This window comes from Streptopelia decaocto, assembly GCF_964273445.1.
Source record: "Streptopelia decaocto genome assembly, chromosome: 18".
In the NCBI taxonomy this organism is placed as follows: Eukaryota; Metazoa; Chordata; class Aves; order Columbiformes; family Columbidae; genus Streptopelia; species Streptopelia decaocto.
The window spans coordinates 4,343,042-4,360,702 of record NC_138673.1 but is presented as its reverse complement, the minus strand read 5'-3'; the positions used below and the strand labels follow the sequence as shown (position 1 = coordinate 4,360,702).

The 17,661-nt window shown below is 43.5% G+C and overlaps 1 protein-coding gene across 3 annotated transcripts in view; it reads left to right on the top strand.

The window, feature by feature from the left end:
* The first annotated feature begins 3,867 nt into the window (after positions 1 to 3,867).
* The window catches only part of RABEP1 (rabaptin, RAB GTPase binding effector protein 1), a 36,752-nt gene continuing 22,958 nt past the window's right edge, over positions 3,868 to 17,661 (top strand). For 2 of the 3 annotated variants that reach the window (XM_082068148.1, XM_082068147.1), the window contains exon 1: positions 3,868 to 4,043. In XM_082068148.1, coding sequence (XP_081924274.1) covers positions 4,010 to 4,043 — 34 coding nt within the window. In that variant the 5' untranslated portion in view covers positions 3,868 to 4,009. The remainder of the gene's footprint in view (positions 4,044 to 17,661) is intronic. The other variant, XM_082068146.1, reaches the window with a different exon arrangement.

Genomic DNA, 17,661 nt, shown 5'->3' with positions numbered 1-17,661 from the left:
CTTTTCCTCTTCTCTTCTGCTAGAAGGACAAGTCCCTTACTTGCCTTTTGAATGACCCCAGGGTTTGCTGTGGTGATCAGCTGAAGTGCCTCCTTAAAGATGTGTGCAACTCCTGTTTCCCTGGGCTGCACCTGGAGTTAAGAACACACAGTTTTTCAGGTCACATGTTTGCTCTCCACATTCAAACCAAACATGTGATCTCACGGTTTGCCCAACGAAGCAGCCCAAAATCTTCACTGTGTAACACCTACAGGTAGCATCACGTGGGACAGATGAGCTGTTGCACTTGAAATTAGTTCTGCTTGCTCAGGCAGAGGGTCCCCAGTTCTGCAATTTTCTTCCTCTACAAGTGCGGTGGAGTCTTGTCTTGGCAAGCCACAAAGCCACTTCCCAAATCTACCTTGTTACTCAGCTTTCTTGGATAAATTGAATCAAACAGTGGGTGGTTTATGAAATGAACTACACAGGGGAGCAGGGCCTGTAATTCACTGCATACTCCTACCATACATGGCAAATCAAAATTCTTTGTGGCCAGTAAAGCAACACAAATGGGAAACAGCACAACTTCAGAGGGTCTTTTTGATCTCCATTTTTATTCTGTGCTACAGGCCAGCTTCTCATTTCCCACACGTCAGCCTGTTTGCACTGAATTCACACCAGATGTAGACTTGGCTTTGCAAGTCCAGAACTTTAGTTTATCTTTTTAAAGACTCAGGTTTCTGTAGAATCGGCTTAGCTGTCGTATACAACAATAGTATCCTGTACCATTCAAAACTAAACCAATTAGTGCTGTATTTTATTAGTCTCACTTCCTATGAATACAAAGCCTTTGTGATCATGCTCTTCATCGGTCTGATCACAGCCCTGGCCCCCTCATCATCCATATCGAAGGACTTGCTGGAGTGTGCAGTAACTTCCGCCAAAGGTGAGTAATTTGCTGCAAGTGGTAGTAGAATGTATGTTATTGGGTCTTGTCCTGATGGGGAGTTGGGGCATAGACAGGGTAACTCAACCAGACCTCAGATCTGGGACTCGTTTCACAGATAAAGACAGTGATCATTACATTCTCCAAAGCCTAATGAAAACAGCTGCTTCAGTTGAGGTTAAAGTGCCCCAATTAAAGAAAAAAAACAAACACACAAAACCAACAAAACATAAGTCACACAAAGAAAAAACTTTCTACATGCCCAAAGAAAAGTAGGAAAAGTTGCATTTGGACCTTGAACGTTCATGAGCACTGAAGTCAGTCAACCACAAGACAGATCAATTAGGAAAACAGATTTAATTAGTTCTTTTGCTACTTATTTATTCTACTTTCCTCAGGCAAAAAGCAAATACTTCTCTCCTAGATGTGTTATGTAAATTACTTCACTACGCTCTTTGCAACCAAAAAAACCACAGTCCCCCTCAGTTTACTCCTGGTCTCCAGACAACGACTTACTGCTTGTCACTGGATGTTACTGTTTAAACAAAAGCTGCAAACTTATCTTTTCCAGCAAGCCTGCAAGATTAAATTTCAGGCAGAGTGCAAGGTGACAGCTGCTCCTCCAGCCCATACTAACACAGCAGGAAGCTGCATTTCCATTAACTTGCGTCTCCTGCTCGTGGTACTGATGCTGAGAACATTCATGTTAGACTTTTAGGCCAAACAGGTTTGATAAAAATGCATGGGATTCCAGGAGTGTTCTTATTTCTGTAGAAGCTTATTCCAGTCTCTGCCCACCTGCAGCTCTCTCGAGCTGACCCATGCTTCAGTGGATCATTAATACTACCACATTTACAGCACGTGGATTGAAATTCAGGATTTCTGGTCTCTGCTGGTTCTGCCACTGCAATAGACCTGTTTCTATGACTGCAAACTACCACTAAACTTTGCTTATATCTTTTAATGTTTAGCTGAGTCATGTTAGAAAATCCTTTGAGATGAAGGCTCTAAGAACTACAAGTGTTTGGAATTAAATGGGACATTTGGGGTGGCACAGAGAAGTTGCCCAGTTGTTCCAGGTTCCAAGATATTTTGACTAGATTCTACATAAACCTTTGCATCTGTCAAGTTCAATTACTGTTCAGAAAAAGAAGATAAGAATCATACCTATAAAGCCAGTACAGCATCAGATTGCACAACAATAAGGAAAAAAACCAAAACAAAGTACGAGCCCCTTTAGAGCTTCTCTATTCTTCAAACCACTGTGTAAAACCCATTTAATATTTAACCTCAGCAATTCTGATAAAGATTTTGAAATGTTGTCATTCCAATAGTCAATATTTTGGCCAGGGAAGTGATGGAAGGCTTATGATATTCATCCCTTAATAAGTATTGGTAGGTACAACAGATATCAAGCTGAATATTATCTTACTTTCTGTTTGCAGCAGGAGTGATGCATCAGGGTTTGATCCCAGACTGATCAAAACGTGTGGGAGTTTTGCCTTGACATGAGCAAGATGAAAGTAGCTGTTAATATGGGTGGTACCCATATGAACACACGAGGAGAGAGTTTCAAGAGCTCAGTTCCCACAGTGTAAGAGTAGATATTCAAGAGGATTTATGTGTTGAATGCTTATAATGTCCAGCTACTTCTAAAGAGACTAAGCAGGAGCTAAGAAATTTCGAAATGTACCTCAAGTGATAGATACTTAGTCCTTTGATCACTTTGTCACTAAGCCTGCAATTCTGTGAGCCATCAGCAGTTCTGGGTTCTCCAAATACCCAAAGAAAGCCACACATGTCTCAAGTTGTAAACACTGAAAAGTTAAATCTTTAGTTTAATCCTGCTTTTTATAACAGCAAGGACTGTGAAGATTCACCTCATCCGATCAAAATGAAAAGGAATAATTTTCAAAGGCTCCCTATTTCAAGTTTGTATTTCGATTAACTGAGCACAAATTTAATATGAAATGCAGAATCCCCTGCCTTGCCATACCACATATTTTGACAGCAAGGCCTGAAAAACTGTGGCACCAAGAGAGACGCTGTTTAAAAATGACTGATTTTTAGGGTATGCAAGCCATAAGAAAAGCAAGTTGCAACTGATTCTGCCCTTGAAGGTCTTGGTATCTTATTCTTCATTTCAACTCTGCTTTCTCTGAGTTTACATGCTTTCAAAGGATGTAAATCTACTTTTTTATTGGTAAAAACCTGGAGTTTAGACACGATTTCCCAGTTCGGTGGATGAATGAATACCCTTGTCCACCAACACAGACCAACACACCATGAAATTCTGGCTTGTTGTGGGGAAGAGGTCTATGGCTGGACAGGCTCCTTCAGCCACCCGTCCTGCTCACCCCTGCTTCACTCTGTGCGTTATACAGCAGAACAGGATTTTGTTGGTGGCACTTATACCAGCTCCCTGAACAATATTAACTATAGTTTTAGGCCAGACTGAGAGCAGACATGAGGATGACTTCCTGGCCCAGGAGACCTGACGGGCCTGCAGGCCAGGTGCAGCTGACAGGCGAGGCTGAGGGGACAGGCCGGGCTGAGCGGACAGGCCGGGTTGAGGCGACAGGCCGGGCTGAGCGGACAGGCGGTGGCCTGGCCCACGACCGGGCCCCAGGGCGAACCCGGAGTGGCGGGAACCCCCTGTGACGCCTTCAGCCCCACCAGCCCCTCCGCCATCCCGCTGCCGCCCCGGCCCTGCCCGGCCCGGGCGGAGGCTTCAACCCGGCTCCCGCCGGGGCCGCCCCTGCCTCCCCTCTCGGCCGCTGGGTGACAAAGCTCCCTACCACGGAGCCGGGCGGCCACAGGCTGCCCGGGGAAAGCCGCCCGGCCCCGGCCCTCCCAGCGCCGGTGGCGGCAGCCGGTCCCGTGGTCTCACCGTGGGCGCCTGCGCGGCGGCTCCTCCTCCTCCCGCCGGCGGCCGCCGCTGTCAGGATGAGGCGGAGGAGGCGGAGGCCCAGGCCGGCAGCTCCCGTCTCTCGCCGGGGCCCCCTGGCGTAGCGGTTCCCGCTCCGACGCCGCGGCTGGAGGCGGAGGAGGCCGCGGCGGCGCCGCCGCCCGCCCGCCGGAGCCATGGCCCAGCCCGGCCCGAGCTCCTCGACGGACGGTAAAGGGGGAGACGGCCTCGTTCCGCGCTGCAGGGCGGCCGCGGCCTGCCCAGCCCCGGGCTCGCCTGCGGAGCCGCGCCGGCCGGGGGGCGGGGGGCAGCGGCCTGGGTGAGGCGGCCTTGCCGGGCCGCGGCGGTGGGTGGTGACGGGGAGGTGGGATCGGCCGGGACGGGGTGGGGGGCAGCCTGGGGCGGGGAGACCCGCGGAGAGGCCTGTGGGGGCCAGGAGGGAGCCGTGCCCGGGCGGCGGCGGTGGGAAGGCGGGCGCTGGGCGCCCAGGGGCGAGCTGGGCTGGGAGAGGTGGGTCGGGAAGGCCTTGCGAGGACGGAGAGGGCATCGCAGGTGGTTATTAAGCTGTAAATGTGCTCAGTGAGGAACAAGGGCGGCTCCCGAGGCGGCACAAGGAGGGAGGATAATGGTTCAGAAGACGCGCTGCTGCCAGGAGAGGGGCTCTGGGCCTGGGGGCGTGAGGAAGGGCCTCCCCACCCTGGGGAGGGGAGGAAAAGGGTGATGGTGCTTGTATCCAGGTGGGCATTTCTTGGTTGGGTAGGACTTTGTCGTTGGTTTGGCCATGACAGGTGATGTAGGGCTGTGTGTGTGCAGTGTAAAGGCACTTCAGGAGGTTGAGGTCGGGATACTTGGCCTGGACGGTTCGTTCCCATGATAGAAATGACAAAGATAACGACAGCTTTTCTCTCAAGATGGTGTTTACCTGTGCAGGAGGAGGCTAATCTTTCCCTGATGGTTTCTGTTATGGAAAGGTTATTTGTTTCTGGCTTGGGAAGAATGATGGACAAGGAAGTATTTTTTTTCCCTTGGAATGGGTTACAGAGCTGTATGTGTATTACAAAAACTGCAGGTAATGCTTAGCTTGGAAGGTGGGATTGAATGGAAAACGTCTGATTGATGGGATGTATGGGAAGGGGTAAGAGAGCAAGAAATTTGAGATCAGAATGTAAAAGCAGGAGGACTAGAGAGATTAGAGAGATGTGCAGAACCTTGAAGAATAGGTGCTTACCCAGCTGTGGGATGATGCCAGAGCTCTCTTTTTTTAGACAGCAGATGAGTTTCCCTGGGAAAGCACTGGGTTAGAGAAGGGCAACAGTGTATTCGTAATTATGCATATCTAGGGAATTGTGTGGGCTTTTTTTTTTTTTTGGACTTCCATGAGAAAGTGCTAATCCTCAGGGATTGCAGTATTTCAGTCTACCTTTTCAAATTTTTAATTATGAAGGTGCTTAGATGGTGGGCTTTTTCCTGCGTTAAGGTAAATGATTTTATGCTCGTCCTTCTAGAGCACTGAGGGGAAGGTGAATTTACTTGCTGTCATGCTTGTAAGATTGATGTGGGTCTGGGTTGCTCTTGTGTACTTTCTGGTGAATAACCATTGTTTATTGTTCTTTAGCCTTTTCTTCTGAGAGCTACAGAACAACTTCCAACAGATTTTCTTCTTGGCTCTTGCAGACTGTCTGACTGCAGGTGTGCAGTGGCACTGTGCATTGTGCAAATGTTTGCTGCTTCTAGACCAGGAAAGGTAGTGGTATGTTAGGATATTAAAAGTTACAGGTTGGATAGATTCCATTTTTTGTTGATATTTAAACAGAAGGCAAAAAGGTACAAGTAAAATTTAGCCATTTGATAGGTTGATGAAGTCCTTCTTGTGGGAGGTACGGATTGCTGTCTTTCTCTTGCTTTCTAGCTGGGAGAAGATGAGGATGCTGTAAATAAGGCACGTGGTGGGGGGAACTGGCTGCAAGTTGGATGGATTCTGGAAGTGGTTGCTGTGTTCTTGCACTACAGAATTACAACTGCTAAAATGGCTCCTCTCCCTCATCCTCCTTTGGCAGTAATAGGACCAGCTTGGGTTTCTTAATCCACTTTGATGACTGTACTATTGTTCTCATGTGTGTTGGTTTTATTTTTAAGTAACTTGCCAAAAGTGTGTCTTGAAACTTCTCTGTTGTATTTTAATGTGGAGAAAATATTGAAGAAGAGAATTATTGTATATTTTTAGTTGTCTGCACTGAATTTATTGCTTAAAGGAGTAGTGGAACCTCTGATATAAGATTACATGTGACAAAATAGAACTGAATTAGTATGTTCCCCTAAGGAAAAAGAATGGCTTTTTATAATTCCTTATATTCATTATAAATACCTTATGCAGTCTTGTACAAGATGCATCAGCTGTGATTTTTTTTGTTGTTGTCAAAAGCAAGTATAAAAGAACTACTCTTTCTACTGTAGTAGATATAACGTGTGAAACAACAGGAGAGGAATATAATATAGAATGTATATTCTATTCTAATGGTGATACTGAAATGAAAATGGGCCCAAGAAGAAGGAAGAAATAGGAAAAGAGTGGACATCAGATCCTACCATATTTTGTACTTTGGCTTAGTATAGATGTTAATAACCCTCTAATACTTTTGTGTGGGGTAATAGAGTTTCCATATGATAAGGATCGGGGAAAGGCTGAGTGCAGAGTCCTTTGGCTGCCGGGGTGGCTCTGTGCACTGGGCTGTGAACCGTGAGCGAATGTCAACCTGTGTTGCATGTAGGTGTGTGCTTCTTACTGATCCTGGTCAAGATAGGGTTTTTGGAGATTTTACTTAATATGTGTGTTGTCTAGATGGTGTGACTGGAACAGTAATGTGGTATTTTTAAAAATACCTTTATTTTTGAAGGTGGTGTGCTCACAGCCTCCCTGGGTTTAACTCAGATCTGGATGCTCGCCATCTCTGAAAATAAGGTTACCAAACAAAATATTTTGGCACAGTTTTTCTCTATCAGAATGCTCAGACTTTAGTATTATTCCCCTTCTTGTATCTGGAAAATGCTTCAATGAAGAAACGGCAGCTACATAAAACACTGATCCTTCCAGACTAAAATTAGTTACAATGACATGCAAATTATTAAACTCTTTTTACTGCACTAGTAAACTTAAACCATTAGCACAGTCAGACTGGTAAATAGCATGTCCATTGATATTATTCAGTGAGAAAGGAAACTGTTAATGGCACAGTCTTTCAAATATTTTAATAAGAACTTGCCAGCAGAAAGAATTCTCACAGTATTGGAGTAACTTCTTCTTACTCCAGTGCTTAGGCCGGTAAAAATAGTGTCTCTTTTTTTGTGATCGGAGATGATGCCAGTTCTCAGTGGAGAGAACTGCTCGGCTGCATGTGGAAGGCTGGAGGACGTTGCTGTATTGATTTTATTACCACTAGCAGCACCATGAGCTGCATCATTTCCCAGAGGCAATAATACAGGATCCTGACAAGAGCCAAAACTTGCTGTCACTGCACTTTTCGTGTATCCCAGAGGCTGAGTATTCCCAGTGCAAGGGTCTAGGATGTCACGTAGAAAATTAATGAACAAAACTTAAGCTTTAGATGCTTTTAAATGTCTAGTTATTTTCCTCATAAGTATCACTTTAAAAGGAACTTGAAGTGTCTAAAAATGCTATTACTCATCTCAAAAGCTAGGTGTGGTTGGCAGGGGACTGGTTTTGGGCGCTGAGGTTCAGCTCTGTATTGTTGATGTAACTGTCAGATGCTGAACTCTTTTCTCTTGGGGAGCAACTTCAAAACTGTTGGTACTTTCCAAGAGCCAAAAAAAATTCATCTCTCATTTTCGTTTTGCTTCGTCTTTGCTTTATTATTATTTAATAGTTGCTAATATTATTAAACAAATATATTTTTTCATTAAAACCCACAAATGCACTTTTTTTTTTTTTTAGCTGTATGTTTTTCTGTGTCAGTTCAGTGGACAAATCTGGGATTTGGCTTCAAAAGCAAAACAAACGCCTTGAACATACATGTTTCCACCTTTTAAAATGTCCAAGGAAGTTTTGATCTGCTCAGCAGGTCTGTTTGCTCCAGAGTGGAAATATACGCACTCAGGGTGTCTATTTTCCTGTTGAAGCCAAGTCCCAAATCTCTCTCTTAATTTTGAAAAGTACTGTGACCCTGTTCTTTATAATTAGCTGTTGACTCCCCTGAAGGTACAACGAATATACTCTTAACACATGGGCTGATTCTTTGCCCATTTGTATTGCTTCTTGGCCACTTCACCATCGTCACAGAGACGATGGCCTCAGTAAATGTTTTTTTCCCTTTCTGGCCGGGTGCCTCAAGATGCTGAGTTGCTTTCCCATAGCCCTTGGTGGGCGGAGAGGATTCCCACTGTGGAAGTACTTTGTGTGCGCTCCCTCGAAAGTGATTGAAGAAGGAATTTTGTTTTAAAACTTTTAAGAAGCTAAACCAAACCATGTCTCTAGGTGTGGGAGCGGACTCAGGCCCGGAGGCTTCACCCCATGTGACGGCTGAACGGTTGACTGCTTGGGATCTTGCTCCAGGCACTTCATTGAACTTTTAACTTCATTAAAAAATACGTCTAACGTGAAGTTTTCTGTATTACATTTAGTTATTTTATTATAGTTGGTATTTCTTTAAATAGAAACATGTAGTTAAAAGCATGAGGTTATGGCTTGCCTCTGACTGAAGTCTTCCAAGATAAGACCTGGTAACATTGATAAGCAGCACTTACTAAGCAGACCTCTAACCAGTCTCTGACAGCAAGGCTGGAGAAAAAGAGGAGTAGCTACAAGTGCCATTGTGTGTATGTATTTAAGAGGAACGTATTTCACTCCAAAGGTGTAGTGGTTCGTAGTCTTTACTTGCAGAATTGTTTTCAGTATCTGATTTAATGGTGTCTGAGTTGGTGGTACTAGCCTCTGCAAGTTCTTCTATAAATAGTGTGAGCATTGTGTAATTTTAGTCATGGTATAGTCAGTTAAGCATGATGATGAATTATCTCTGGAAAAAATATCATTTGCTATCTTTATATAAGTTGGCACGGGAGGAACAAGTGAGTAGCGTACTCTTAGTAAATATTTCTGTGTCTTGTCAGAAAAAAAGTAACTGCTTTTTAGTCTTCACTGGAATGTACCTGATGCTTGAGAAAACTTCTGGGTTGTCCTGTTGCTTTATTAGCAGTGCCTATAGTACTGAAGAATACAGAACTGTGGCATGAACGTTAATAAAATGAGGAACTGCTGTGTTGTATTTATTTATTTCTTCCATTCATGTCCATTTCTGTCAGCCATGACTCCTGTTGGCTCTGGGCTGACCCATGGTGCTTCTTTTCTCCCTGTCCCCATCCTGTGCTTGTCTTTCCTGGCCTGACTCCTCCAAATACCACAGAGAGGAAAGATAAAAGCTTTGGTATATCATCCTTCACATCTTTCTCCATCTCCCCTGGCAATTTCTGCTTCCACACAGTTAAGCAGCAGAAATGTGGCCTCACTTGACCTTTGGTCACAGATTTTTTCCTCTCTGGTCAAACAGCCGGTCATTTGACCTTGTCTTAGGCAACTGCTGCTCTTCAACTAATCCTCTGGTTTCCTCAGTGCTTTCCAGCCCTCACCTTATCTCCTTTAAATATTATTCTCCCTCTCGCAGGCCTTCTGCAACCTCCCATCTGTGGGTGTCCCGTGTATCTTGTCCAGCCGCTCCAGGCTCTGCATTAGCACCCCTGTGCTCCCTGTTCCCTCCGTGCCTCCGTTCTTCTTCTAGAGAAAATCATATGACCATACAAACTTCCTCTGTGAAAAGCGTATTTTTTTTTTCCAAACAGGGCTGCTGTCTGGCTATGTTCAATCTTAGCTCGTTTGCTGTTTTTTTTTTTTTTTTAATATCTTTTTCTTTATTTAAGATCTCTCCAGTTTCTTTTACTAAGAGAAGAACATCTTCTCATGGTTTATGCTTGGTATAGGGCAAGTACTCGTCTGCTTTTCAACCCTGCCTTATACATGTTTAGGTTTTGAGTGTTTTCTCCAAACAGGTTATAGTATTTTGCAGGCAATGAACTTCAGTTAATAATTTATCCTGAGGTTGGCTGACATGTAATTCTTTAATACCTTGGTATCTTTATTTGTGAATCAAAGCAATTAAGTGTCTCACAGATTGCAAAAATTAGTTGCTGGAAGTTAACTTATGCCTCTTGGAAAGGTAGAAAACTATGACTGTTTCATCTCTTGGCTGTCAGAGCAGTTCTGAAATTTGCTATTGGTGGAGAGCAGGGCAGGAAACCTGGACTGCTGCAATTTGCTGGGTTTGTTCTGTATGGATTTAAGGGCTCTGTCTTGTCTTGTGTGTCTGGCAGTGTTAACTGAAAAATAACTAGGGGGAAAAAAAAAGGCAGCCCGATTTAGTTACTTAATAAGCAGCAGAATCTTTCTGTGTGACTCACCACAGTAAGGAGAGAAGAAATTTAAATTCAGGTGGGAATTTTTTGTAAATATTTATCTTCTTGTATTTTGTGGTTTCTGAGAATGTTTTTTAGTAAAACTATGGGGCAAAAATTACAATAACAGATAGAAGTTATCTGTGGCAAAGTGAATCAGAATCAATAATTGAAAGACAAGAAAAGCATTAACTGTATGGTACCCCTGCCTTTCAGAAAGTGACCTCAATAGACTGAGCTTTATTGCATCTTTTGTCCATACAGGTTTTTAACTTACAGATAATTGCAACAAGACTTGAAATGCTATTTTAGTGGCAGCAAAGGAGAGAAATATGCAAAATGAACGAAGAAAGAGCTCTTATCACCTTTTTTGTCAAGGGTTTCCATGTGTAACTGCTGACCCACCACACCCATTCCTTGGTAGAGCTATGTTTTGTATTTGCGTGGGTCATTACCTTTAGAATGCTCCCTACCACAAGTGATATTTGTGTTATATTTTCATCTGTACTACATCAGTGCTATGCAAAATGATTAGACTAGCACCATGACTGGTTGCTTTAAAAAGAATACAGTAACTTGCAAAGTAGGATACAACTACAGAGCATAAAACAATCCTTACAGCTGTATTTTCAGTGTCATTGGCTTAATCTACATAGGAAGAAATGCAGATGAGTGCTAGAAGTTATTGCTCAAGCAATAATGATGTTCACCATCCACTACAAATTTTCATGTCTCGTACCCTTTAAGAAAATGGTCTTTCCTAAGGCCTACTGAAGTTCATATTAGACTCACGTTGACTTCAGACAGAAATTGGGACATTCATCTTACATTAACAGTAGTCTGTGCCAAAATCACTGTGATATACTTTAGCTGTGGTGTTACTTGGTGTATTTTGCTGAAATATGAAGCATAAATTTGACTCTTAGCTCAAACCATGCGACAAACTGGCATCTTTATGTCATATGCTACGTCTTTTAAATTTTCTTTTAACGATTGGTTTCAAGTAAGGTTTTCTAAATTGCCAGCTTGCAATATCTGTGTATATCTTCTTCCTTGTGATGTATCTTGAGATGTATGCTAAATTAATGGGAAAATAATTAACCAAACTCTGGATTCAGTGCTTGACTGACAATTCTAGCTGTGAACGTATTGTAGCTGTCGGTCTGGTCTTGACAGCTTCTGATGGAGTTTAGATGAAACTGGAGATAAAGGTGCTAAATCTCTGGATGGTGTAGAAACTCCTGATGCTACAGTGGTTGCATTCATTTGTGGTGCTGAGACCTTTAGCTGGTGATACATCAGGAAAGGTTGTGATGGCACATTATAGGGTCTAATCAAACGGCAGTTCTGTACTAGCATGTTTCCTTGCAAGTAAATGTGAGCCTAGCCTTATTCTGGAATACAAATGTTTCCTGACATATTTTTATCTACAGTTCTAGATTCTGTACCAGTGTAACTGCATTATCCTGGAGACACCCTTTCAGCTGCGTTTGTTCAAAACCTGTGTGTATACAAACACTGATGAGAAAGCTGAGCTTTGGAATTTGCTTTCTGATACAGCTTAAGTTTGTAAGCTTCCCCTGGAGAGCCTGAATGGAAACCAGGATTTGAAGAATGTCATTTGTCACTTACAAATTACAGTCATTAAGTCTTAAAAAGTAAGTTCTACTGTGCAACTACACCAATCTCAGCTGCCACAGGGGAGAGTGCAGGACAGAAGGAAGACCAGGCTGTTTCTTTTGGCAAACAGGACGCAGTTTAAACTGATTATCAAACTGTACCCATGGGCTGTGGTTTCATATCACAGCTAAGCCCATCTCGGAGGTTGCTGCTGCAGAAAGAGTGATCCTGCTCACGCTGATCCCACAATTGCATTCCCGTCATTTCCTTTGTGCCAGCTCTGTGCCTTGGACCCATCACTGAGCCAGGTCAGCTCAGTAACCCAGCGGAGAACTGTTCACTGCTGAATTAATGAGCTTAATTGATTTAGTGAAAGAGCTGGTGAGTGCTAGAGCTGGTGTAAAGGAAGGGGCGGAGACCACACAGTAGTAATATGAGTGTCCAAGGGTAGAGTTCAGTCTCCTTTTTTCACAGTCGAAACCGGTCCACATCCTCGCTGTCATGTTTGTACCAGTTCTGGTAGATGCTCAGCCAAGTGATAAGTGTGATCAGGGACCTGGTTTGGCTGAAAATTGGTTTGACCCACTCCCACCCCCCAAGTTTTTGGTGTATCACTTCTCTGATCCCGTACAGCCTCACAGGCTTGGGCAGCATGGTGGGGATTAAAGACACAAGTGGTCAGGGTGAGGGAGGAGTGCTGAGTTACCCCTTCAGATGACCGCCAGTATTTAATTTGATTTAAAATGATCATAACTGCAAGATTATGAAGTCTTCATGTTCTGTATTGCTAATACTCCAGGCATATTTAAAAATTTTGAAAATGTTATGCTGGAGGAGGATTTTCTTCCTTTTTAATTGTTCAGGAATTCATTTGGTTGACAAGTGGTAGCAAAAAATGTGAATATATAGAATTATAGCAACGTTTTCTGTCAAGAAATAGACTATAGAGGCTTGGGGGAGTAGTAGTCTGTTCTCAGGGAAACTATTAAATTGCTGTAGAAACCTTACTCCGAATGATAGGAACTGTATCCTGTTCCTTATAAAATAAAGATGTTAATAATCTTTTATTAATTCTCATACTGTATCTATCACCAGAGTGATAAATACATCTGGAAACTGTATATAAAACCATTTATTAATATTTATATCCTTTTGGTGGTAACTCTAAGGCATCATATTTTCAACCTATTGTTCTGACATCTAACACTTTAAAATGCCTATTCCTTGAAAATATGTCTTCACTTGTTGCCTGTTGCATTTTATTGTCTGCCCACCAATTTGGGTGGCCAGATTATGTAGGAAGGGACAAAGAACCACAGAGGGAAAGAAATCTGGTACGGTGCTTGTTCGCCTTCATAACTTCAGGGTTACATATGAATTACTGCTATTTCTGAAGGGATTCTGGTACCTGTAGGGCTACAGTACCTCAATTATTGTCCTTATGACAAATGGCAAGACAGCATGGGATCTTGGACTAGTGGGATCTTGGGGAATTTTTAAATTAATGGAATGGTTTTGATTTCTATATTAAATTTCTTCACCAAAGAGAACAATGCAGTGAAGTTGTTTTGTTTGTTTTTCCTGAGAGCTGAGTCATACTTTATTTACCTTTTTTTTTTTCCCCTAAAAAGAACTGCCTTTAATAAATCTGTAGGCAAAGTGATAAACATATTATAAGGAGTCAAATGGATTTTTTTCCCTCCCACAGCAAATGAGTCAGCAATTAAATTATCTTGAAAGAAAATCAGTACTGAGTTTGTTGTCTACATTTAGAAAACGTTTATATTTTAAGACAGCATTTATACTAATGGTGTTCAGAGCGATAAATTGTGTAAGTGGCCTCCTGTATAGTAAAGTGCTTGTCAGAATCTCTCCCTAAATGTCTGTCAATCTGAGATATTCTTATTTGATCAGAACAGCAGATTTCTGATGGTTTACTAAAACAGACAATATCCTCTGTTTAGTTGTTGTTTTTCTTGCAAGGTAAGATACTCTGCAAACCTCACTGTTAATTGCCACGTGAAATACTTTAATCCTGTTCTGGATTTTGTGGTTACATCACACAAATGATGGGATGCGGTAGTGCGCCAAAGCCTGGCAGAAGAATCCCAGTGTGAATACTAAGACTTGTTAATATTTTCAGTGGTGCTTTGGTCAAGAATAATTAAGCAACTTGGCAGTTTTGGGGGATGGTTTTAAAATGCTGTGGGAGGGCAATAGGTGGTTCTGCTGAGGGTCTTGGTAGGAGACACAGGAGTTTCGTGTGTGTGTCTGCTTAAAATATCTTCTGCCGGTCAATGAGGTGGGACAGACTGATGAAATAACAGGAGTGGTGAATGCGCCTGAATGCTGTCATGTTTGACAGGTGCATTGTTTGAGCTCAGCTGTATGAAATGCTCAAAAAGCTTTGCCAAGGGGATCAAGGCAGGCTGTGGCTGCAGGGCATGGAGATCTACCTGGGCAGGTGAGCTCAGTGGTGTAATCGTAGTAGCAATGACACTCAGCACAAGCTGTGAACCCTTTGAGGGAAATTTGACCAATGCTTAGATACTTAATCTTCTCTGAGTGTTGTGCTGCCATCACCATGCTCTTGTTTGCTCAAGCGGTGACTAGTTGGAGTACATGTACACAGCCTGTAAAGTAAATAGACCCTTCATAATCCCAAGAAGCCATTGAGCTTTTTTCCTGCAGTCTTTTTAAAAAAATCGATCCTCTCGTAAAGAGCAGTTATAAAAGTGAAAAATTGTTACAGCCAGAAGAATGAGGTACAAGCGCTGAGCAGGAAAAATGCTGGTGGTCGTGATGAGATTGGTAACTCAGTTCTCTCCATCTTGTGCCGCTGTACGTGTATTCAAAGTGTCTGTGTTCACCAGACTGTAGCTTGCCGTTGACTTTTGAGATATTCTGATAAGCATTCAGGCTCACCAGGACTCTGTTTCTGAGAAGATTCTCTGGTGATAGCAGCATGATAGATAAAATTTAGTACTTTTAGGAAGTAAAGAAAAATAGGCAGCCATAAAGTTTCATTTTTCCATATTTTAGTCTTGAGCAATGGTGACAGGAAAAGAAATAGGTGGAAAATGGCAGAAGTTTGTTGTATGTGTATGTTTTTTCTGATTTGCTTTTCAGATTTCAGCTGTGTAGAACTGAACCCGATGTCATGTTTGACACTTTAGATATCAAGTAGAAAGCTTTGTGGCTTTAATTTTATAAATAGACCTAGTACTCAAAAATAGTCATTGATAATCAGCTTTGTCTGTCTTAGTTCTGGAATGGTCACTGCGTGTTTCTGTAACTGGAAACGTTGTCATACATAAAATATAATCCTTTGGGGAGCTGATCTGTGAAACAACATTTAAGTAACTAGTCAGTAAAAAATGTGTGTGTGTTCCTGCGTTTTCTTTGAATTGAAATTTTGCTGTGGAGCAGGTTAAGAGAAAGTTCTAGGTTTTTTTTTTTTTTTTTTTTTACTAGAGTTTCTCTCTGGGTACTCCCAATAGTTTTGTGGTTCTCCTGTAATTGATGACTCCGTTCTGAACTGAATTTTGCTGCCCTTTCAAGTCCTCCTATCTGGTTAAGCCACATCATAGCACACACTGTACTTTGTGTTAGTGTTAATCAGGGAAGTGGTGATGCCCAGGTCTGAGGAGGTGTCTGCCAAAATCCATGTTGTTCACAGAATCACGGAATGTTACAGAATCACAGAATGTCAGGGATTGGAAGGGACCTCGAAAGCTCATCCAGTCCAATCCCCCTGCCGGAGCATGAACATCCAGATGAGGTTACACAGGAAGGTGTCCAGGTGGGTTTGAATGTCTCCAGAGTAGGAGACTCCACAACCTCCCTGGGCAGTCTGTGTCTGTCACCCTTACTGAGAAGAAGTTTCTTCTCAAATTTAAGTGGAACCTTTTGTGTTCCAGTTTGAACCCATTACCCCTTGTCCTATCATTGGTTGTCACCAAGAAGAGCCTGTCAAATGCCTTACTGAAGTCAAGGTAGATCACGTCCACCACTCTGCCATCATCCATCCATCTTGTTATGTCCTCATAAAAGTCAATGAGGTTGGTCAAGCACAACTTCCCCTTGGTGAAGCCATGTTGACTGACCCTAATGACCCTCTTATCCCTGATATGCCTTGAGATGACACCAAAGATAAGTTGTTCCCAGTTTCCCAGGGATGGAGGTGAGGCTGACCCATCTATAGTTACCTGGGTCCTCCTTCTTGCCCTTTTTGAAGACTGGAGTGACATTTGCTTTCCTCCAGTCCTCAGGCACCTCTCCCGTTTCCCAAGACTTGGCAAAGATGATGGACAGCGGTCCAGCAATGACCTCAGCCAGCTCCCTCAGCACCTGCGGGTGCATCCCATCCGGACCCATGGATTTATGGATGTCCAGATTGCCTAACTGCTCCCTAACCCAGTCCTCATCAACCCAGGCAAACTCCTCCATTGTCCTGCCTTCCTCTGGGGCCTCAGCGGTACGGGGCTCCTCAGGACAGCCTGAGGAGAAAGCTCTTCCTGTTGTCCTTGACCCCTCTCGCCAGGTTTAATTCTAAGGAGGCCATAGCTTTCCTAGTTGCCTCCCTACACTCTCTGACAACAGCCTTATATTCTCCCCAAGTGGCCAGCCCCTCCTTCTGTGATCTATAAACTCCTCTTCCACTTGAGCATACCCAGCAGTTCCCTGTTTAACCACGCAGGTCTCCTGGCTCCCTTCCTTGACTTCCTACGTGTCGGGATGCTCTGATCTTGTGCCCGGTAGAAACAGTCCCTGAACATTAACCCACTATCTTGGGCCCCTTTACTTTCAAGCAGCCTTGCCCATGGGATTTCCCCCAGCAATTGCCTGCAAAGGCCGAAGTTTGCCCTGCTGAAGTCCAGGGTTGCAATTCTGCTTGCTATCCTGATCCTGAACTCCACCATCTCATGGTCTCTGCAACCAAGGCAGCAGCCCTCAACCTTTACCGCTTCAACCAGACTCTCCTTGTTAGTGAGGATGAGGTCCAGCAGTGCACCTCTTCTAGTTGGCTCCTCCACTCTTTGCATCAGAAAGTTATCGTCAAGGCACTGGAGGAACCTCCTAGACTGGGGCTGGCCGGCCGAGTAGTCCTTCCAACAAACATCAGGGAAATTAAAATCCCTCACCACAACCAGAGCCTGTGACTGTGAGGCTGCTCTCAGCTGTCTGTAGAGGCCTCATCAACTTCCTCACTCTGATCTGGTGGCCTGTAGTAGATGCCCACAATAGTATCACCCTTGCCAGCCTGCCCCTTAACTTTCACCCATAGACTCTCAACTCGCTCCTCATCCATGCCTGGACAATACTCAATACATTGTAGTTGCTCTCTCACATAAAGAGCAATTCCACCACCACACCTGGCTGGCCTGTCTTTCCTGAAAAGAATATAGCCACCCATGACCACATTCCAGTCATGTGTGCTGTTCGTTAGAAACAAAGCTTAATGGGCATATCTGACTGTGTCATCAGTAATCTATTTGCCCCAACATCCTGGGAGAAAAAGCGTGATTTACAGCCAATCAATTGTTGGTCAGAGGAACTTCTTGCTTGCTTGTTTGTTTTTCGATTTGGCATATCAGTTTCAATTTAAGTTCTTCTCAGTGCTATTTAAGAAATTAAGAGATGGAGTCTTAGGGTTTGTATTTGTTCCTTGATGAGTTAGGGCCCTAATTAGGAAATTAGATCATCAGCACTACTGCTGTTAGGAAATACAGCATGTTCTGTGCCTGTTGTG